The 22205-nt window shown below is 42.1% G+C and overlaps 1 protein-coding gene across 1 annotated transcript in view; it reads left to right on the top strand.

Moving 5' to 3' along the window:
- Window positions 1-1129: 1129 nt before the first annotated feature.
- CHD2 (chromodomain helicase DNA binding protein 2) overlaps window positions 1130-22205 on the top strand; it is a 70802-nt gene continuing 49726 nt past the window's right edge. Inside the window, exons 1-6 of the mRNA XM_064721862.1 lie at window positions 1130-1557; window positions 4151-4223; window positions 4934-5020; window positions 9096-9156; window positions 14476-17640; window positions 17976-18109. Of these exons, the coding sequence (XP_064577932.1) occupies window positions 18048-18109 (62 nt within the window). The 5' untranslated portion in view covers window positions 1130-1557; window positions 4151-4223; window positions 4934-5020; ... (1 more) ...; window positions 14476-17640; window positions 17976-18047. The remainder of the gene's footprint in view (window positions 1558-4150; window positions 4224-4933; window positions 5021-9095; window positions 9157-14475; window positions 17641-17975; window positions 18110-22205) is intronic.

A 22205-nucleotide genomic window follows, 5' to 3' on the forward strand; every position in this document is an offset into this window, starting at 1 on the left:
TGCCAGACTGGATCCTGAGGCCTTCCATAATCATTTGAAGTATTGTTAATTTAATCCTGTCATAATTACCCAGGTTCATTCATATGAAAAAAGAAAACGTAGACAATTTCTTTCTGCTTTTAATGGAGTCACCTAGATGAATGAAAGAAGGTGAAAGGTGTGCATATTATTCAAAGTGACTGCCGAAGTGAAACTTTCTATCAGTAAAACTGATATAAATATCAGTTCTGTCATGTTTGCTGTGTGTGCTTCTTGCAGAGGGCACCATAACTGGGGCTGGTACAGGATTCATGGCAGTGACCAGGAATGTGAGGGATGCCTTTCCATCGTGTTGATATCAGTAGTGGTTTCCATGGCTCTAGTCAAAACAGGAGACAGTGTCCTGGTGAGGCTGGCACACTATGAGTTTCTATGGTGTTGGCTGAAAAAAGCAGGATAGTTAGTTTTATTTGTGCATCTGTTTCTGAGCAGCAGTTATGGAGGATTGATGTGGCAGACGGGCAGGTGACTGGGTTGTGCTGGCTCTGTGCCCCAGCCGGGCTCTGGAACTGAGGGTGCACAACATCGGGGTGTATCCCATCGGAATAGAGGGGTTCGAGGCCCCCCATCTCCGTGGGGACCCTGCCGGGTGAGCTGTCCCTGGCTCATGTCAAGGGCAGATAGCAGAGGTGGTGTTTGTGGAATGGCGGCAAACGGGGCCGTGAGCTGCGGGCGCCAGCAGCCAGCTCAGGGGGCTGCACCCCGCTGTGTGTCAGTGCAGGCCGGCAGTGGCAGCATGAGCAGTGTCTGCAGTGGGGTCTGGCAGCGCTCGGGCCCGCCGGGGTCAGGGCTGTGCTGGCCAGTTCAGGTGGGTCGGCCCGGCCAGGTGGGGCTGGGAGGGGGCGGCGGCCGCTCCTGCTCCCGCTCCCGCCTCCCCCTGAGGGGCGGCTGCTGCGGCCGGCGCGCGAGGAGGCGGCGGGAGCCAATGGGGGGCGGCCGAGGCGGGGAGCGCAGGCCAATGGGAGGCCGCGGCGCCGGAGCGCGCGGGGCCCGGGCGGGGGGAGGCCAATGGGGAGCGGCGCGCGGCGCGCGCGCAACCGAGGGCGGGGAGGGGCGGGGCGCGCGCTCGGTGCCGCCCCTTCCCCGCCGCAGTGAGGAGCGACCGGGCGGCCATGTTGTGCGGGGGGAGGGGAGCAAGGAGTTGAGAGGAGACGGCGGAGGCTCCCTCACACACACAGCACAAGATGGCCGGGGAGCAGCCGCAGCTCCCGCCCGTCTGCCGGCGCTGTCCCCGCCGCTCGCGCCGGAGACGCCCGGCGGGCGCTCTCGGTGCCGCTCCCGGGCGCCAAATCGGGCCCGGCGCTCTGTGGGCTCCGGGGCTTCGCAGGGCGGCGAGCCGGGCTGCCGAGCGGGGCTGCCGACGGTCGGGCAGCAATGGCGCCGGGCTGCCGAGCGCTGCCCGCGCCGCTCCCTCGCCGGGCGGGCGCGGGGCCGCCCTTGGCCGCGGGCAGGGAGAGCCGGGAGCAGCGCCCCGTCCTCGGGGCCCCGGGTGCCTGTCAGCGGGCTGCTCTTAGCCGGGTAAGTGCCGGAGTCTCCGGGCTCCTCATTGTCCTTTGTCCTTGGGAGGAAAAACAAAATGTCCTTGGAGCCGGGAGGGGGAGGGGGCGCTGGCTCCCCCTGCCCCCTCCTTCCCCCCCCGCCGCTCGCTGAGGGGACCTGCGGGTACCCTCGGGGACCCCCGTCCGTGCCCGACACCCGGCTGGGCTGAGGGGCAGCGGCGGGACACGGGGAGCCCCGGTGACCCTCGGCGGCTGCGGGCGCTGCCTTCGCTCTCCTGCAGCACCCGGGAGGCTCCGCACGCCCTGTCCCCGATGCAGCCCCGGGGACAGCCCCGGCGGGTTTTGGCTCCCTTGTGCAGCACCGAGCACAGGGGGGCCTGCAGACCGGTTCCCCCCAGCGCAGCGTGCGAGGGGGTATCTGCAAACCAGCCTGGAACTCCAATGCAGCAGTGCGGGGAGGGGGGAGAGGTGAAGGCTGTACGACAGCATCACTGAAATGTTTAGCTCCGTGTCTGTGTAAAGAGCGTTTCTTGCCCGTCGCTGGTCGGATGGGGATATGTTTTCGTAGTTTATAAGAACAAAGACGCCATGTCCTTTTCTCTTAAAAATAAAACTTGGAGTGGTTTTTCTGTGGGGTGTTGGCTTTTAACTCTTTGTAAACCAGTAAGAGAAACGGGCTGCAGATGAGACCGTTCGGTACTTTATGAAACAATAGAGAGAAATTGATTTCACTGGAGAAGCAGCAATTCAGGTGCAGAAGTTTAAAAGAAAACTCCTAGGAATTACGTGCAAATTTGATTTTGCAATTAAAACGGTAGTGTAGAAACTTAAAAGCTTGAGAAAAACAAAGCTCGGTCATGCCAAGTCTACCGTTTAAAGTTGGCAAAATACTACAGTTGTGATTTAGGCGACACTACTAAAAGAAAAGAGTTACTTAAATACGAATTACACGATAAGGAAACTGATGAGTTTGTGTCTGACATGGAAAGCTTTTAAAAAGCATTTAATGGGTATCACGTTTGTTTTTATTATTCAGTTTGTAGGGTTTTCAGAGATCTCACAGTTACTTCTCTTTACAAAACATTTTAATCGTCCTCTCGGTGTTCTGATAATTTAGAAGTTATACAAGACCAATTGCAAGACTTTCTAAAATGCAAGTTTAAATGTAATGGCTGACGTTTGTTTTGGGTTGGCTTGCGTTCAGCAATTACCAATTTAAGGGTAAAATTGTAATTTTAAATATATAAAAAGTCTCTGTAGAAGAGCAAAAGGTAAATACTAAAAACTTTCGTTTTAATTGGAGGTTGTGTATAGCCATATTTGTTGGCTTTTAATGGTGTACGCTTGTGCAAGGTTATAAAACTCTTGTGCAGATTTTAAATACTGCAGTTGGAGGTAAATGTACATTTTTCGGTACTTCCTCTGCAAATAAGAATCTGTCATTGCAACAATTGAAGTTAGCCCTTTTTTTGGAAATAGAAGTTTTAGCAACCACTGGACTTGTGTCACCTTTATGCCAAGTGTTCGGTGGCTTTATTTTAGATTTGGATTATGGTGGTTTTATAACCCCAGCAACAGTTCTGCAGCGTAGAACAGGTTCTGGCATACACACTTTGCCCTAAAGAAAGTTCTAGCTTTAGGTGGGTGTCTGCTGGATTTGTCTTAAGTATATTACAGGATAATTTTTGAACAGTTTTGACTGGTTTATTCTAATAAAATATAAATAAATTAGCAGGTGATTGTCCAGAAAATAAATTACTTGCAATTCATAATGTGTTTTATTTAATACTTCTGCAGCGGGTTTTTTATGTTTAAGGTGTAGGTGTTTGAATTTATACATCTTTTAATCCAGCATAAAAATGGTTTTTAGAATTGTATATTTACAGAATGATTCTACACTTCTAGAGTATGAAGTAATGCTGGTGATAGATACAATTGCTGCAAAATAAAATGTTCTGGCTTTTCACAAAAGGCAAGAAAAGTTGGCTAGAGGTTGTGCAAATATGGTGTTCCTTGTGTTAAAAGAATGTAGTTTGAGATCTGATTAAAGGTTAAAGAAGCTGAAGGCTTTAAAACTGTTTTCTAAAGGGCAAAAAAGATGTTTTTTTTGGGAGATGAAATAACTTAGGACTTAAAATTCAGAGAAGCTGATGACAGAAGCCATTTTAAAATAACCTTGCTATCAGCAAAGGTTTTATTTAATTTTGTATAGTGTACTGCTAAAGATTTTAATGTGGAAAAAAAAGTAAAAGGGCTGAGGGATATTGTGTGATAAATTACTGAGTAAAAAAAAACCCTTAAATTGGAATTTTAGCTTTAAGTCTTTCAAAATTAAAGTAATGGGAGACAGAAGAGCTGACTGCAGTTCTTCATGAAAAACCCAGATCATGCATGTTGTGTGTCAGTCACTCACCTCCAGTGGGTTTTTCTTAAACCAACAATGTACAGCCCCTCATACTTTAATTTTTCACAGTTCAGCTCAAAAGACAGTTACTGTGATCATAAGTTTTTCTCAACTTAATAATTATCTAAAGATTGATAGATTTCAGACATATGACTAATGCTGCTTTTCTAAAGCAAAATACTGAAAATTTCCATACTTTGTTTTTCAGGTAGGATTTCGTGAACAGAACCGTATTTCCTGACTAGCTTCCAGAGGATTCGTTCATGCCTTATTTTCCTTAGGTAAGAATGCTTATACCTTGTGTTAATGTATTCATTTCCTTGTTTTATTTTTTTTGAAACTGGAAATTGCCTTTTTGCTACTGTGCAGATGTGAAGAAGAAGAAAGAAATATCATTTTTATATGGAGGGGACACATTTTATAAATTGTCTTGACTTGTAAAAAGCTTTTCTTTGCAGTTACAGGTAGATTGTCTTCATATAATGTCACTTATGTGCTGCTTGGGTATCAATTTCAGTTTAGTAAGGCTATTTAATAAGTGGACTGTTTATTTTTATCATATATGGGTGCTATATACATTTATTGTATTTGGTGGAAAAGAACAGCATTTGCATATAAACTGAAGTTCTGTAGGTCCTGTTTCACCAGTGAAAACCCGCATTAAACTTGGAAATTATTTTCGTTTTTTACTTAATGAGTTTGTAGCATTAATGTTTGGGGAAATTGTAGAATTTGTATTTGAAGGTAGTAACCCAAGACTTCGGGAATTCATAGAAAAGGAGATTTTTGGGGGCCTGTTTTGTGTTTTTGGGGACTAATGCTTAACAACGATAGGATATGGCTTTTGTACTGTTGGTAAAACTTTGCTTTATTCAAAGACATTTCCTTTACGTGTTTTCAGAAAGTTTATCAGTCAAAAATGTTAAGACTTGAAGAGCTTGTGTGTACCTTGTTTCAGACAAACCTGGTTTTGTTGTTTTTTATCTTTAAGGGCTGTTACTGGATATGGTTCTTCCAAAGATTCAGATGACTGGTTGGGCAAAAGACCTTGAGCAAAATTCTGTACTGTGCATGCCAGGTATGTTACACTGCTGTGGGGTTTTGTTTAGTTTATGTTTTTTGTTTTTTAATCATCCTGGAAACAGTTTTTTCAAAATAAACATTAAACATTTAAGTTAAGTGTTTTAGCTTGTTGAATTTATTTTCTTTTGAGCTTGATGCATATGGAAATTGTTAGTATGTACGTACTACAGCAATGTTCATGTCTCCTGCATCATTGAAGATTTTATGTTCACTCACAAGTACAACTTTTTAACAATCTGCTATGACCATGTTGACATGTGGTGAAGCCAGAGGATTGTCATCTCCTAAGGATATTGTCTAATCAAACTTCAGGAATGTTTTTCTTTAGTTCAAGGTATTGGTTTATTAGCAAGGGTCGCTCATAAGCTTTTCCTTTTCAAGAAATTGCTTATACAATAAACTTTAAAATTCTGGTTTTGGTGTAAATTTTTTTCTAAAAGCCTAAAGTGGTACCCAGTTGTTACAAGCTATCTTGCTCTCCTTGCAGTGTAAACAAAGCATCTTTTTAATGTTTATCTTTTGTTTTTACACTTCAGATTCTGCTTTTAGGATCAGTGTAACCTTTGAGTTAGGCTTTTAGCACTCTGTAATTAAAAGTGGGGGATCCTGTTTGCCTGTCTTAACTGGTTCCTTTTCACAGCTTCCCGTGCTCGTGTACTTCTGTGCATACTCAGGACCTCAGAGCGTAAGGCGTCTTCACGAGGACACATGTATCAGGATTCCCAAAAATACTTTTCATGATTTGCTTTTTCAAGTTACATAATGCATCATGATAACCAAATAATACAATTGTGAGCCCCTACCTGAGTGCAGCTGGTTTTCTTTTTGGCTTGGCTAAAGCCTTCAGTCTCTTCACAGAAAAGAGATTGTACACAATTTTCCATAAGCTTTACAAAAATGTCTCTTCAGGTTGTAATAAACCTTTATCTGCAGTGAGTCACTGCTGATGTTCAAGGTAGAGTTCAAATTATATTTATAGATATTGGACATGTGCCACCATCATGGATGTCCTGCAGCAAACACAGCTAACGAGCAAGGTGATATGTCAGAATGTTCCTGCAACTTCATCGTGTGACTGTGTGATGGCAAGTGTGAGAACTAGAAGTTTGTGTTAGAAATTATCTCATACCTTAAGAACAACCGGGCATATCTAAAATCCCACGTAAGTTTTTAGTTTAGAGGGTCAAAAATCACAGATACTGCACAGTCTGTTACGATAAAGGCAAGCCCAGCTTGGGTCACACAAAAGTCTGATAACGCTGATGGGATTGAACCTGTCACACTTGACTTATATTCTTGGTATTAAATTCTGAAATGTCTGAATCTGCAATTTCTAACTGATCTGCTCTTAACAAAAAAAGAGTAGCGAAGTAAAATTTAGAAAATCACAGTGCTCAAGAGCAGATCTTGCCTGACCTGGGTGTTTTATGATAACGATGGAATTCAGCACTTTGGTCTTAACGGTCTTGCATCTTTCCAGTATTGTCCTAATGCTGAATAGACATTACAGTAAAAACAGCTTTAACTTTTGTGAGCTCTTCAGAGCTGCCTTTTCTTGCAAGGACAACTTATTTTCAGCTCACAGTGCCTTCCCCTCTAGGAAAGTAGACCTCAGTGTGTTAGATGCACACTAGTGGGACTTGAGAGAAGTTCCAGGTTCATGGCTACGCTGCAGTGTGCTCGTGAGGGTTGGCGGGGCTCAAGGAGAATCTCTCAGCTTGAGCCCAAACCTCCTCGGTGGAGGAAGCTGTTCCTCTGTGGGGACACAAACCCCTGTTCAATATTCTCATAGCATAGATTCTGGTAGCATTGACAGCGTACATGGAAGAACATTGAGGTGGTGATACGCATCATCTTTGCCAAAATACTTTGTTAATTAAATAATACAAGAGAAATTAGAAAATGCGATACCAGCTCATAGCTTTTGGGTGTCTGACCCCACCTTGCTGAAAAAGGAGATGCACTGTGTGATGGTTAGTGTCAGTCTTTGGGGGAAGGAGCCATGCACCTATGATGCTGGGCATGTTTTGTGTGATAGGCTGTACTGTACTTGGAGTGTCTGTAATTTAATACAAAAATAAGCCACAGCTGTTAGATAGATAACCTAGAGAAAGTAAATTCATGTTTATTTTTAAATAGGGGATGGATTTTTTTAATCATCCAGACTTCAACAATTATAGTAGGTAGTCTGATTAAAAATTTTGACATTAGATACATGAAATACAGCTGTTAACATGAAAAGTTGTTCTCTTTCAGCTATGACTTGTATTCCCAAGCTCTTGTTTTTGGCTTGTGACATAAACCTGTAGCTTTGGTGATTTATTCTGTAGTTCAAGAGTGAATGTGTTTCGGATGTAAAAATTAAAGACTCAAAATACCGGGGGAGTATTCTACAGTCATGAAAAAATAATGTGAATGAAATTTAATATATTATCAATATCCTCATGCTGCTTTTACAAAACTCATTGTTTGGTGTATCCACTCACTTCCAAGAAGAGAAGTGTCACTACTACTGCACGATACCACTCTGACACACCAAAGATTCCGTTTGCACAAGTGTACTGAGGTCAGAAGAACAAAACTCCGGTGGAGTCTTCATAACACTGTCATTAGAGGATGGTGCTTTGTGGTGGCAGCCATGTTAAATATTACCCTCAGTAAAGTTTCTGTCAAACTACCATAGCTGTGTGCCGGCTCTAGAACTAAAAACAAAAACCGACTTGGAAGCAGTGATGGATGTGTGGCTGTGCCAAGAATTATTAAAAATGGCTGAGAGCTGTAAACTCAAAGTCCTCCAGTCATTAATTTTACCTGCCTTGATATAGATTGTAGTTTCTAAGTGGCCTTTTTGAGTGAAATGATTCAAAGGGCCCAAGTAACACTTGTTTCCCTGGTTCAATTTCCATGCCTTGGATGACTGATGGATGCCTCATGGCTGATCAGGGTCCAGCAGCCATGTTGTGTTCCTTCTAAAATGGTGGATGGGCACTTATCAGAAGTTCTGTGCTTCCATTTAGTAGCAGCTGCTTGTGCACATTCAAATACATACATTTAAAAATACCATTAATACATTTTAAACCTCTTTCACATGCATTAGGATATTCTACATCTTTATGCCAGCCTACTGCCATTTCCCTTTTTAAAGTCTTTTTCCATAATAAGAGTTTCAAGTAAATTACGTCAACAAAGAAATTGCTATCCTCCTCATGCCATATTTCTTTCTCTACCTCTGAGTAGCTGTCAAGTGGAAGAGAAGAATTTAGAGGATTGCACAGTACGCTGTCACTGGATAGGTTCATTAACTTTTATGTATTTGAGGCTGTATTTCAATATAAGTAGATTCTGAAAGATGACAAGGGACGTGGTTTGCTTGTATGTGTCAGGACGGTAAACTTGAACGCTTTGTTTCATGTAGTTGAAATTCACCCTGAAAAGGGGGTTCATCAGTTGTTTTAGTGTTTTAGGTTCTTTCTACCTTTGCTTAAGGTAACTATGATTAGGAATTTATTGATACAGATTGCCAGTAGGCATTTTCAGGGTCAGATTTCCACATTTGAACCTTGCCCATACGTGAGTAACTTTGAGATAGCGTAGATAGTTTGTTCTACATAAATGTTACATAATTGCCCTCCATCCAGCAGATACCTCCTCTCAATAAAAAGAGCATTTTATTTTCTATTGTGAAGGGCAAGTTAGTTTGCTTAAGCATATTTCTACTTGATGCCTGGTTGATCTTTTTGAAAAACTTCAAAGAATATATTTTTTTGTTGTTTCTTCTCGATGAATTTGTGGATTGGGTCTGAATTTCTTGGGTTGTTTCCAGGTTCTTTAATAACAGGTTCCTTAAGTGATACTTTAATTTTTTTATAAAAATAGCTCTAGTAGCACATGCTGTGAGCTGGGAATGGTTGGGGTTTTTGTATTTGTGGGGGGGGTTTTTTGTTTGTTTTTTTTATGAGGGCTTTTGTAATAAAAGCTAGTGCTTGGTCTTGTAGACCTCAAGGTCTAGATCTCTTTTATTTTTAAATTTATTTTAATTCAAGTGTTTTAATATCCCATTTTCCCTACAGACGTGTTGAGGAACTGATTTACTCACTGTAAGCAAAATAGCTGCTCTTGGTTGAAGCACTGGTAAGTTGTTATTCCTAATAACATTTACTTTTTAGCTTTAATAACGGCCCAGCAAGCACACACGGCTGTAATGTTTAAGTGGCTGAAGGCTTTGGCTGAATACATTCTGAAGGTCATTAGTGTGTGGCCATGTGTGCATGTTGTTTCAGAAAAGCTGAAAAGGAGCCTGGGTCACTCCTGCTGGCCCTGGGGAAGTGAGCAGTGCTTGGATAGTGCTCTCTCCCTGGCTGCCTGCAGAACAGCTTTCAGAGCTGATTGTAGGTCTGGGGGCTTCCATGATTTGACTCCAGATTGCACTGAGAACTTTTCTATCATAGTTGTGCTCGTTCAGAAGGGTTTTTGGTATGCAGATGTCTGTCTCTAGAGAGGTACTACACACAATTTGGATAACAAATGGTGTGGAAAGTATAGGAAGAACTTGCTGTACAAGCATCTTGTGTTGTCCTTATGCTTCTGTCAGGATCAGTGGGAGCCTTTGAGCAGGCAGTAACTGTCTCCTGTTCTACAATTGTTCTGTTTCTGTTCTTCATTCATAAAACTTTGGCTTTGCACAAAATGATAAATGCCAGTACAGTTTCCTGTATTTTTTTAAAATTAAACTGCTAGCTGATAGACTTGAAATCATTCCTCATATAGTCAAAACATAAAGTTGGCAGGCTTGAGTAGGTAAATTAATTCAGTTGTATACTGGATGAATATAGGGACAGATTTTTTTTCCATTTCCTTAAAGGGATTTGGTCTTGACCTTTTGTTGTCTCTGGCACATTTTGTGACTCTTTAAAGAGTTGCTTGTGGAAAGACCCAGTCTTTTTGTCTTTCTCACTGCTTCAAATTCAGACTCCTTGATTCTGCATATTTAATTAGGTCATCCATTGCATTTTGTGTACATGGGTTAACTTTTTTATGTGAAGCTCTATTCCTGTAGCACTGTGCTCTGGAATATATGCTTTTCTTTAAGAGACAATTTCTTTTAGTCTGACTCGCTACCTGATTGAGCAAGGCCTTCCTTGGGCTTCATATAGCGTGGGAAAATGTTCCAAGATGCAAATCCACTAATTTAGTGGCTGGATGACAGTGAATTTTAGCTGTGCCATGGCTGTGTTTGTTAGCAGAGCCCTCCAGCAGCCCCTGCCTTCTGCACTGCCTCAGGTGCTGGGAGAGAAGCTGGATTTGTGCTCTGAAGTCCTGTGCTGCTCTTCCACTCCATGGTGTGCAGCCTAACATGGAGCCCTTCTGAAAAGGAAAAGCAGTTTGTGGGAGATGCTGCAAGCCTTGCCAAGCTGTCAGTCTGGCCTCCTGCTGCTTCTGGGCCCATTTTATTTTGGACCAATTTTATCATTTGAGTTTTCGGTCCTGAAGCAAAAGAAGTAGAAAGAGATGTAGCGAAAGATACGGATTTAAAGAATTAATTTTTAATGTGTGTACACAAAATCATTTTTGATAAGTATTTAATTTCTTCTACTACTATTGTCTGTATGTTTTATTACTTTGTTCTTTCAGAAATCTTAAGCTGTTTTTCCCACTGCAGGTGTGTGTTGAGCAGTATATTTCTTCATATGTTTCTTCTCTAGCTATTCCTCAAAACACTTCCTATGCTATCCACTGATGCCTTCCTAGCCCCAGTCACCTGCTAGAATCTCTAAACATGTGACTCATGTTCCATTTTAATATTAATCTTTGTGTGATTGCTACATCTTCCTGTGTGCATTTTTGTTTTTTCATTGGGCTGTAAATTAGCTATTGTCAGATGTGGCTCTTTGAGTAGAACTTGGCTTTTCAGTTACACACTGAGTAATTATTCCATCCTTTTCTGGTTTACAATCCTTACCTAAAAGGAAGAGGTGAATGTGAAACCCTTATGACTTTGTTGAAATAGTTGTATACAAATAAGTTGTTTCAAAAAGCAGTTGTTGAAAGTATTGCAATGTGAAAGGTCTGACGTTGCATTCTCTGGTTAACATGGTGTTTAGTTGAAGCACTGATTTTTATTTTTAACTCTCTTTTTTAAGAGAAGAGAGGAAATACTTGAAAAGAGCAGGGGCTTTATTAAAGTTGGCATACTTTGCTTCATGCAATAAAATTTATTATTTAAAGCAATACCCACAAAGGAGTGCATTTGTGAATAAAGCCACATGTTATCTGGAATTGACCTTGAAATCTGACAAACCTGGCAAATACCCTTTCTTACCTAAAAATACCCAAACCTACACGAGTTGGGCTTTTACTGCTCTGCTTAATGAACATCTGATGGTGGTAAAAGCAGATTTAGGGCTGTCCAGAGCACTTAGTCCTTGCTAAAGATGGTACAGAATAAAATAATGGACTTAGCTGCCAATAGAGAGCACTCCTTCAGTGTAAAAGTTACCAGGGGTGTTGTTGAGAGTAAAACCTTGCTTTAATGAACTTTGAAGTGCAGAACTTGAGGTTTGGTTTGCTCAGAACCTCATTTTGTCCATTCTGCTCCCTCTGTTGGAGTGAATTCCCTTTCCCAAGTAGGTCACCTTGGTTAAGAGTCTAAACCTCAGGTTTCATTCTGGAATAGTTTGTAAATGTATTGGTCTCCTAATGCATGGCAATTGTACCTGCTGGGCTTCAGGCTCACCCTTTAAGGAATGCAGGGTCACAGTGGACCTGAAATGGCTGAAGCCTGGGTTTGGCCATAAGCAATGTCTCTTACTGTTGTGATCTTTTAATACAGCAACAAATAATGGCAAAAAAAAACTGAAGAGAAAAACTTTGTAAACTCAGATGTTTTGTAATTGTTGCCTTGAGCCTTTAGGCAGGTTTGGAATGGATGGCATGAAGTGCCAACATGTTACCAGTGGTTTGAAGGAAACTTTGTCAGGGTGACAGGACTACCCAGGTCCCTGATTTATCATGGCCAAAATATCAGTGGTGGAAACCAAACCAGTAACTAGTAGATAACAGAACCTTGAGTAACGGGCAGATGCCTCATTCATTTTACAGAAGGAATGGTAGACTCATGTCATCTAGAGAAAAAAATGGGTTTTTCAGTATCTACCTCAAGTGTAGGATCACTGCATATGTCTTCATGGAGGAGTGTATTTTTATAACATTATTGACATTGCTTAGTAAAATATGCCTTAATTCATAAGTAAACAAACACTGAAATCTTCTAAAGCAAATGTAAATTTCACAAGTGTAGAGGTTGCTGTTAATGTTTTGGCCATTCCTGGGGCATCTTTTTGATGTATAATAGCTTGGAGAACATGAAGGTGTTCTTAATTATAATACCTCATCAGTTCTGTTTACTGCTAATTATTTTACAAGGTTTAGAGAAGCATTTAAGATGAAGGTCATGAGGTGACTTGTGGAGTTCTTGGTCCAAGCCAACGTAGGTGAACCGAGCAGGGAAATTTGCCCTGAGATTGCTTTTGGCAGATCCTGTGAGTGTCTGAGGCACCAGGGCTAACCCAGCTGGAAAGAGCCTTTTAAAGGGTGACTAATACATAACTAAATTACCTTTTTTAGAGGTGGGGAAAGCTGATGTCAGTAATTGCATTTCTATATTTTAAGCTTATTGAAAATAACTAAAAATAATTTTAATGATCTTATTTTTGGGGTTTCCACTGTATGTATGTATGTTAGTACTTCAGAGTGTTTGATTGTGTCAATAATGGACAACTTTGTGGGGGTTTTTTTCATGTTTTGATACTTCGGTCAAGGAATTACCGTGAAAAAACATTCAAAATTTTAATTAATCTTCAAATGCCTAAATAGATTTGAAATTAATTTGGTGAGAACTGGGAAAAAAACCCCAAACCAAACCTAAAGCAACCCCAAAACCAGCTTAGTGTGAAGGAAAAACACCTTTACTTAATACATTGTCTTAACTGAGGATGAGTTGAATGTTTGAAACAGAGCATTTCTTTAAACTTGGAAGTTCTGTTTCTGAAAGCAGGAGTGTCCTGGGCTTGAACACTCCTGCAGCTATGCATGTTTTACAATGCAAAGTGAAATTACCAGATGCCATATTGCACTTCTATGTGCAGGACTTTCCCGTTGTGTTTAAAACAAGGAAGTCTATAGAGGAGCATAAAACATGGGCCCTTGTGAAAGTCACACTGGGGCTTCTTGCCCTGCTTCCAGTGCTCTTTGCTTTGCTGTAAGTGGTTGTTTTGAGGTGAGACTGGGCAAGCTGGGATGCTGAGGCAGAGACCACTAGATGGCCCCACTGGTTTTTGCTGGGCTGTGGGTAATTTCTGCATCCCTTGGCAGAATCTGCCCAGGATTAGCAGGGAGCAGAGTGGTGGTGAAGTTGGTTTTCAGACTAAAATGAGGTTAAACCTCTACATATGCAAAACCAGAAATTGATGTTGGAGTGCAGACACTCAAAATCATGAAGGCATTTCAAAACCCTTTTTGCATGTCAGCCTACAGTCAGTATTGGTTTCAAAATGATGTTCTTAACACTTAGTAACTTCTGTACCCAAGTTTTGCATGTGAGGAGGAGTAAGGTTTTACTTGAAGCAAATTGAGCTTACATTTCTTGGAAGAAGATAGGAAGATGGGAACATTGGGTTTGTGTTTATCCATGTGGATGCTGTTTGTTCAGTTTGGTTTGTCACTCACCTGTGGCTTGGTTGCAGTTCCATGATGGGTGCAGTTGGAATATGGCTCTGGAGCCTTGCTGAAGGTAGCTAGGGTGACTTGTGACCATTTTTGTCTGATTTCTGGTGTGTCCTTTCCCACCAGTAACTAAACCAGCCATTCCATTTGCTTGTGTGTGTGCTGTTGCACTGTACATCTTTCATGAGCTGGAAAACTGGGTTAAGATGGTGGAATGTCTTGTGTCCAGTCACCATCTGTCTATAAGAAACCAGTTTTCATTGGTTTTGATGGATCTTTGTCTTTGAAGAAAGGAGCTTGAATAGTACTTTGTTAAAAATTTTGGTATGTTACAAGAACCTTGGTGTTCTGCTAAGCAATGTCAGTTCCAGGGGATGGGCCAGTGCCATGAAAATGGTTGCAAGAGCAAATTTCTTTGATTTCCCACCACGGATTTCTCTAGTGGTTTAAAAATTTCAAATGGAATTCATGGATCCTGAAAGGGTTCTTGGACTTCTAATATTTTCTCCCACTTTTTTTATAGTTTTGGTTAAATTTTCTTTTTTTTTTTAATTCTTGAATTGATTATTTGATATTGTTTCTGATGAAAATAGATATTGTGGACTGTGTTACATGGAATGAAGCATCAGTTACATGTTTAAATTATCTTCAAGGTACAGTAGTTGAATGTCTTAGTTTAAAGCAATGATGTGTATTCCAACAGCATTTTTCTTCTAATTTTTCATAAAGAATCCATTCAGATGAAGAGTGTCAAAAGGAGTCTGCGAATGAGACACCAAGATGGCAGTTCCACTGGGGAATGAGAGGTTGAGGAAATGGACTAATGCATGAGTGCTGGGATGTCTGTCCAAGAAAAGGATGTTAAAACGTGGACTCTCATGTTATTAAACCAGAGAAGATCTGGGTTGTGATCATCCTATCAAAATGGACTTTGCATTTCAATTAATCAGTGATATCCAGTGATGGGATCTGTTTGAGAACTGGGTGGCAAAATTTTCCTTTTGGGTTGTTTTTGCATGACAGGCAAATTAATTTGGTAAAAGATCTGTTGCTACTGCTTTTGAGAAAATGTAATTTATAAAGTGACTTTAAATAAAAGGTTTTGGTTTATTTCACACTTTGTGTTTGTCCTTTCTGGCTGAATATTTTTTACTGAGTTGATACTGAAGTGGGTTACATTTTTGGTTGCTATTAAACTGAGAAATACTTTAGCTAAGTACTGGAGGCAAGGTAAAATTTTGTGCTATACTTGGTATCAAATGTGGTTTTCATTTGCAAATTATGTTCACTTTGCCATGACTTCCAATGAATTTTTATTCGCTGGCTTGTTCATTCAGGTGCTTAATATGAGGGGTTTTCAGTACTTGGCCTATTGTCAGGGCACTGCTGCTGAACTTTGTGAAGTTATTTTAAGATGGAATTGATACCAATTGAAGGCTGAGAAAATAAGACAATAAAAAGAGTACTTGAATGTTTTGTGTAACTTTTTTAGGTATGTTCTTGGGTTGTGTGTGGGTACAGAAACTTTTCAACAGATTTCCTGGACTACAGACTTCCTGAGCAGTCTCTTTGGTCTTAAAATTGTTCTGTGCAAGTGTCCAATGTGCTTCACTGCTCTTGCATGTAGCCTTAGTGTCACAATACTCTGCCATGTTGGTGAGAGACAATTAGTTATTTTTGATATGGCTACAGATGACATATTAACCTTTGCAAATTAATTCTAAAATGGTTCCAATATTCAAAGTCATTATTTCCTTACAGGTGTCTGGGTGGATCTAATAATTTAACTGTAGGCATTTCTTTTCTGTATGTTTCACCTGAAACTCAAAGTTGTCTTTGTTTTGTGCTGGAGGGTCAAGATGGTGAACTTGGTGCTGAGAGAATCTTGAAATTGTATTTGAAAACCCAAACAAAATCCTGTTCATTGTCCGTGTTTAACCATTTGCCTTGCTCAGACTTTTTTGGAAATGCCCATTTTTGCCATGATGAGTTGCTCATACCTGTTCCATCCAGCCATTTTGGTGGTGCACACTTGCCCCAGTTTGGTTTTGCCATGTGTTTTTATGGTGGAGTTGGATTCTGGGACCACCATGAATGGTTCTCATTCAAATGAGTGGATTTCTTTAGTCTTACCAGAAAATGTTTGGAATGGTCTTGCATTGTGGTTTTTTTAATTCTTGCACTTGAGATGCAAGGAGTCTTCTGTGAATAATTGGTAAAGTGGAATTTTTTTCAATGGCTTGTGGCATTGGGGAGTTCCTAATGAAGCCCCTTGTGGAAAGAGGATGGATGGTTGTAGGAGATAAATGGCAGGGCCCTGGAGGAATTAAAGGGGATGTGTTGGTTCTACTGGCCGAAGCCAATGGTTTTGGGCTGTTGGGGTGCTGAGCCATGGATGTTCCCACAGAACCCCAAACTAGCCCATTGCCCCTTTGTCCTCCAGTGGTCCCCCAGTGGCTGGTGGCTCTTGTCTTGTTGTGATGCTTATGAATATGCAAGATGTTCTTGTGCTTTGAGGGGTTGGTTTTGGTCGTGGAAGACAACTGGTAGTCAGAATCAGGTGGTCAGGGGGTACTTGGATCACCTCCATTCCTTGGTGATAGATCCTCTCAATTCCAGGATGTTGTGTTGGAGATGTCCATTGATTGATTTGCAGTTGTGCAGCTTGACTATTGTGCAGCTTTAAAATTAATTTGTTCTGTTAAAATCTGTTAATGAGCATGAATGGGTTAAGAAAGTGCATTAGAAACGAGCAGTTTGGTGGTGTTGGACTGCCTTGGGTGCAGTGCCTTGGTGTAGCTGGTGGCAGTGCTGTGGCAGCTGCATTTGAGTTGTTGGGGGAACCACTAGGGAGGCGCTGTGGAGCTGCAGGGCAATCTCAGCTCTGTGGGCTTGGCTTGGGAGCGGCTGATGCTGCTGTCCCCCCCTGCCAGTGCAGCACTGGGGGGCAGAGGGAAGAGCTCTTGTCTGGGGGTTCTGCCTCCAAACTGGGGGGAAGCTGCCCCTTGGGTGGGGTGACCCCAGGGTGGGCTGCTGCTGCCTGCATGGCTGTGAGCTCCACTTCCATGCCTTCAAAATGGCTTGTAACAGCACCACTTCCTGTCCAGGGAGGAAGTAATTTTAGCCCAGGCACTGAAATATTTAACAAATCTTTAAAACAAAAGGCACAAATTCCATTTCTTTCTGGCTTCCAAAGGGTGCCTGAGCCACATGGGGTTAAGGTGCCCCTTGAGCTGGGGTAGTTGGAAGGAGCCAGGGCTGTGGGGTAGCAGGCACCCTTTAGGTGGAGGCTCTCTCTTTTTTTGGTAGAAATGAAGGGGTGGGTCTATGGTACATCACCTGAGTTGTGGGGTAAATGTAGAGAGTGTCAATCAAAGGCAGAGCTCAGAGCTGGGAAGGAGCTCTAGATGGCGGCTGTGCCTTAGAGAGAGCGCGCTCAGCTCCGTGCCTTCCCCAACACTTTACGCAACTTTCCCTAACTTTCAGGCAGCCTCAGGGGGCCCCCACAGCCCCTTGCCTCTCCTAGGCACTAATCGGGGGCCGAGCGGACCTTTTTCGGGCAGAAAAGCAGCTTTTGAGGGCTCCCTTTTCGTGCCTTGCTGGAAAGAAGAAGCCGTGGAGAGAGCCCAGGTCGTTGTTTTTCCAGCTTAGAAGCCATGGCGTACCTCCATTTTTGTGCGCTCTCCTAATGAGCTTTTTCCCCCGGACATTTTTGTACTAATTACCGCTTCTTTTGCTTTATCGGCAGCATATTTTTGGGATTAGAATATATATTTTTTTTTCATTTTCTGAAATTTGTATTTTATCGGTATAATTACAAATATTTTGGATCCGATGTTTTTCCACTACCCGAAACTAATATCGACTTGGTCCTGGCGGCGGTGCATGGATCAGGTAGGTGAGCAATTAATAATAATAATTTTTAGATTTCTGCCGTTTTGAATACTTTGATTTTCGACCGATTTGTGCTGTATTGGGATGACGCAATAAGATACAGAGATTATTTGCATCCAGTGTTACTTTGGGAAAGTTTGCAGGATGCTCCTCTCCTGTGTTTATTCTCGGATTTTTCTTGTAAAAATGATTATTTGTTTTAAATCTCCGGTTTGCCGTGTTGATCAGTGCTGTGTATTGTTATAACAATATCATTGCAGCGTCAGGACTTTGTTCCTGATAATGAAAGCCAGTGAAACGAACTGGGACCTTACCTTTCTTTCAACTTTTGACAGTAAATACCTGGGCACAGGACTTCAAAGCAAACAGACACCCCTGACCCCCTTTTAATATTTAAGAATAAAAAGATGATGAGAAATAAGGACAAAAGCCAAGGAGAGGAGGGTTCAGTCCACAGCAATGCATCGAGGTATGACCTATCAACTTTCTTTTTTTTTTTTTTTTTGTAAAACCTGTGAATACCCTGTTTACTTTGACAGCCTTGGGTTACTGTCAGTGCTTAATAGAAAACATTTTACTGATTTTGCTTCCTTTTTAAGGAATGACCTTGAGATTGTTAGCATGCCACACCCTAATTTTTTTTGGTAGCAATTTCTGAAACTTGTGTTGTGACTTAAGGGCCCATGTCCTAGGCAAAAGGTACTGTACCTTTATTCAGGGCAGCCCTTGCCCCTGTATGATGTTTTTCCAGCTTTTGAATTTCAGTTTTTAGGTTTTTTGTGCTGTGAAAAATGACCTTGTCGGTTTAGCCATTGCTGCATTGCACCATTTTACATACAAGGCAAATTTTTCTTTGAAGAATCTCAGAAGTCTAAACTTTAACTGAGGGCCATACAGAAGCCTGGTGTAGTAGTAAATTATAGTAAATAGGCACAAGAAAAAGTTACATGAATGAAAAAAAGCTTATTTTAAAATATAAACTGGAAAGTGCCTGTTTGTCGGATACCTCTTACTTCAAATTTTATTTGGGCTTGTAGAACTTTGATTCTGTGGAGGTATTTTAGAATATTTTTATACAATTTAACCAGACTTTGTCCTGCTGGTGATGGCATTTTGTATCATAAAACATATACTGGGATTGTTAACAAGAGGCACCAAATGATTTGCTTGTTTTGTTTAACGTATTTTTGCTCAGAGTATTTTTATTTACTTTTATCAAGTAATGAGATTCTTTACAGATTTTTAGAAACTTAACCTTGATGTGGGAAAAGTATGAAATACTGAAAATGTTTGTTTGCTGGGAATGCAGAAGTACAATTATCAAATCGCTCATTTTATATTTAAAAGGTCGGCTCTTCCAAAAATTGGAAATTAAACTACATGCATTTTTGGTTTTGGTTTGTAAATATCACTGAGTTTTGCATTTTGTTAATTTCAGTTGAATCTTGGTCTGTTTCTTTTTCTCTGGTGTTGTCTTCCTGCATTTTTAACCGACATTAATAAAAAAGAACTCTGAACTGTCTGTTGTATCACATGTGCTCTATGTGATGTTCAGGTGTTTGAATACTATTCTTGATGTCCAGTATTTAACCTTCCTTAAGCACATGAACTTGAAATAGTGTGGCTATATATTATTATCAAATTATTGTAACCTTCTAATATAAACTTGGATGGTATTCCGGGTGTATTGAAAATGCAGTCAAATTTTAAATTCTAAAATAAATGTGGGTAAGATTGTTTAATTTGAAATTATTAATAACTAAATTAGCCTCAGGGATTGTTGAAGCACTTAAACTGAGCTTTTCTAATAATGCAGGTTAAAAACACATCAGATTTTCATACTGAGCTTTCTTTACTGTAAATGCTGCACACAAAATATTATGTAAAAAGTCACCATGTATAAAAATTATTTTGCAGATTATGTATTTTTTTATGCTTTTTTGAAGTGGATATTATCAACAAGAGCAGCAATTGACATAATTTGTTGAGGAAATTGAAAGTATTTTACCAGTGTTGGGAAGGAATAGGAGCTAAAATCTGAGCCATGTAGCAGGAGTCCCACAGGGGGTTTTGTCCTTAGGGGTATGAGATTTGCATAGTGTCTTGTGTGCTTTTGGGGTTTTCATTGAAAGGTTATTTATCATAATTGATCATTTACATTTAACACCTGTTGTGTGAGGTTCCCCTTCTCCCCCTTCACATTTTTTTTCCTCTGAATTAACCTGCTGTGTGTGACACCAGCACACCTGAAGTGTGGGAACAATTGAGCACAGGATATTTGCAAGTGAACCCTGTTGAGCTTATTTGTGAGGTGTGAGTCAGCTCAATGTCATAAAATGGGCTTTACTTCCTGAGGTTGACCTGAAGTAGGGGAAATGATTTCTAGGAAGTAAAGCCACCACTTTGCTGTATTGAAACCCCAAAATGTACCGGTGTCTGCGCTTCTCACGCTGCTGAGACCAGCTTGGTATCCATGGAAGTACCTGGACATGGAAGCTGCACAGTCCTGGTGGGAACCCTGGGTGGTGGAGGAGGGGGATGTGGCCGGTGCCATTCACCTGGGAGTGGAAGAAAATACAGTTCTTGCACACCACTGTAGTGCCCTAACTGAGGAACTGACTCCTTTTCCAGTTCTAAGGGAATACAAAGGCCTGTGTGGAATAAACAGAAATGCCTGAGAATTGTCCCAAAGCAGACAGTTTATTCTTGGAGAGAGAAATGGTGTTAACTCTTTACAGTTTGTAAGCTGAGGCTTGTACTCCTGCCTCTCCAGGTGCCCAGCAACACCTGTCCTTTGTGCTTTGACAGTAAATCCAACTTGGAGCTGAGGGATTTCATGCAACTTTGCCCAAGGTAAAAGTTGCTCTGGGTCTGCTGCAGTTCCTGCTGACCCCCACCTGTGTGCCTGAGATTTGCATAATTGTAATTGAACACAATCTGCTGTATTTTCTAGCATCTTCTGTGCTGCATGTGTGAAAGGTAATGTGAAGGTACATCATCCATGGTTGGTCCCCATGGGAAGTGCAGAGGCCAGGGGCAGGCTGGGGCCCCCCTGAAGCCCAGGAGTGAGTTTGCAGGGATAGCAAGTAACAGGCATGGGATAGATACGTAGTTTTCCTTTACCTTGGCCTGTATCTGTTGCAGTTGCTCTCCCACTTCAGAAATACCCGCGTGGGAATGGTTTGAGCTGCAGACCCTGCAAGGCTGGGCCAGCCCTTGTGTCTGTATCCAGCTCTGGGCTTCTCTAGCATTAAAACATCTTTTTTGGGGGGAAAAATAGCTTGTAGTGGATTAGCTCCCGGGCCATTTTCTGTGCAGGGCTGGAGCTCCGAGGTCTGAAATGGCTGTTTTTGCTCAGCAGCCACCTCCCAGCGCAGGGCTTTGCGCAGCACAACACCCTCGCCTGACGTGGCAGCCATTTTATGGAGATGTCGGTGCACACGAACCAGCGTTTGGCCGGCGGGGGGGAAAAGGAGGGAAACGATCGCGTTAGGCACAAACTGCCCCCGGTGTGTGGCGCGGGGAGCAGGGGGCAGCCCGTTGTGGCCGGGGCAGCGGCGGGCCCGGGGCGGGCGGCTGTGGCGGGCGGCGTTGGCCGGCGCTGTCACAAAATGGCTGTTCTTTGTGCCGCACCGCTCGGGCGCCGCGGGAAGCGGCCGCGGGGTTCAAAGGCCGCCCTGCGCCGGCCGCGCCGCCATTGGCTGCGCGCGCCGCGCGGGCCCCCGGGAGCGGAGCGGGCCGGGAGCGGCGGCTGCCGCGGCCTCCCCCCGCTTCCGCTGCTCTGCCGGGCGTGGGCTCGCTCTGCTTCATTTTAACGGGCTTTCATTTTAATACTGCCAGCTATTTTCAGCAGGCACTTGAAAAGAAGCAGGGCTATTTTTTGCTGCGGATTTTTTCTTTTCTTTTTTTATTTTTTTTTTCTTTTTTTAAACTTCAAAAGGAATTGTAGAATGCCATAGTATTCCCGGAACATCTGTCGTTTTTTTTTTTTTGTCTTTTTTTCCCCTTTTATTTTTTAAAGAGATGCACAGCTTTCAGTATCCTTAAATCACCAAAATTCAGTTTGCTTTCAGTGTGTATTTTGCCACTGATTTTCTCTCAGCTGAGTAGAAACATTGAACGCATTTGTTAAAATGCCTCAAACTTTGGGTTTCAAAGTTTTATCTGGGTTAAAATGCCTCACACTGTGGGTTTCAAGGTTTTATCCGGGTGACGAGTTATTTTTTAGCTGTTGTGGCCATGTGCATGTGCCGAGGCTTTCAGTTTCATTTGCACCGCCGCATTCTTCAACAAGGATTTTTTTTTCTCTCTCCCTTTTTAAGCTTTAACCCTTTGTGAAGCTGTCCAGAGCTTTTTTGAAAAGGAAAAATGCTTGATCAGTGCGGGACACAAAAGGAATAATGTGCAAGGAATTCATATGAATCATGATGTAATCTGTGTGCAGCACAAAGGAGATTGTTCTTGTTTTGCTTTGTTACTTCTGTTTCACATTACCCTCGTGAAGGAAGTGTCTCATCTAATTACGCATTCACAATCCTGAGGCTTTCAACTCCTCTGTTCCCTGT

Source organism: Zonotrichia leucophrys, chromosome 10, assembly GCF_028769735.1.
Source record: "Zonotrichia leucophrys gambelii isolate GWCS_2022_RI chromosome 10, RI_Zleu_2.0, whole genome shotgun sequence".
Classification (NCBI taxonomy): domain Eukaryota; kingdom Metazoa; phylum Chordata; class Aves; order Passeriformes; family Passerellidae; genus Zonotrichia; species Zonotrichia leucophrys.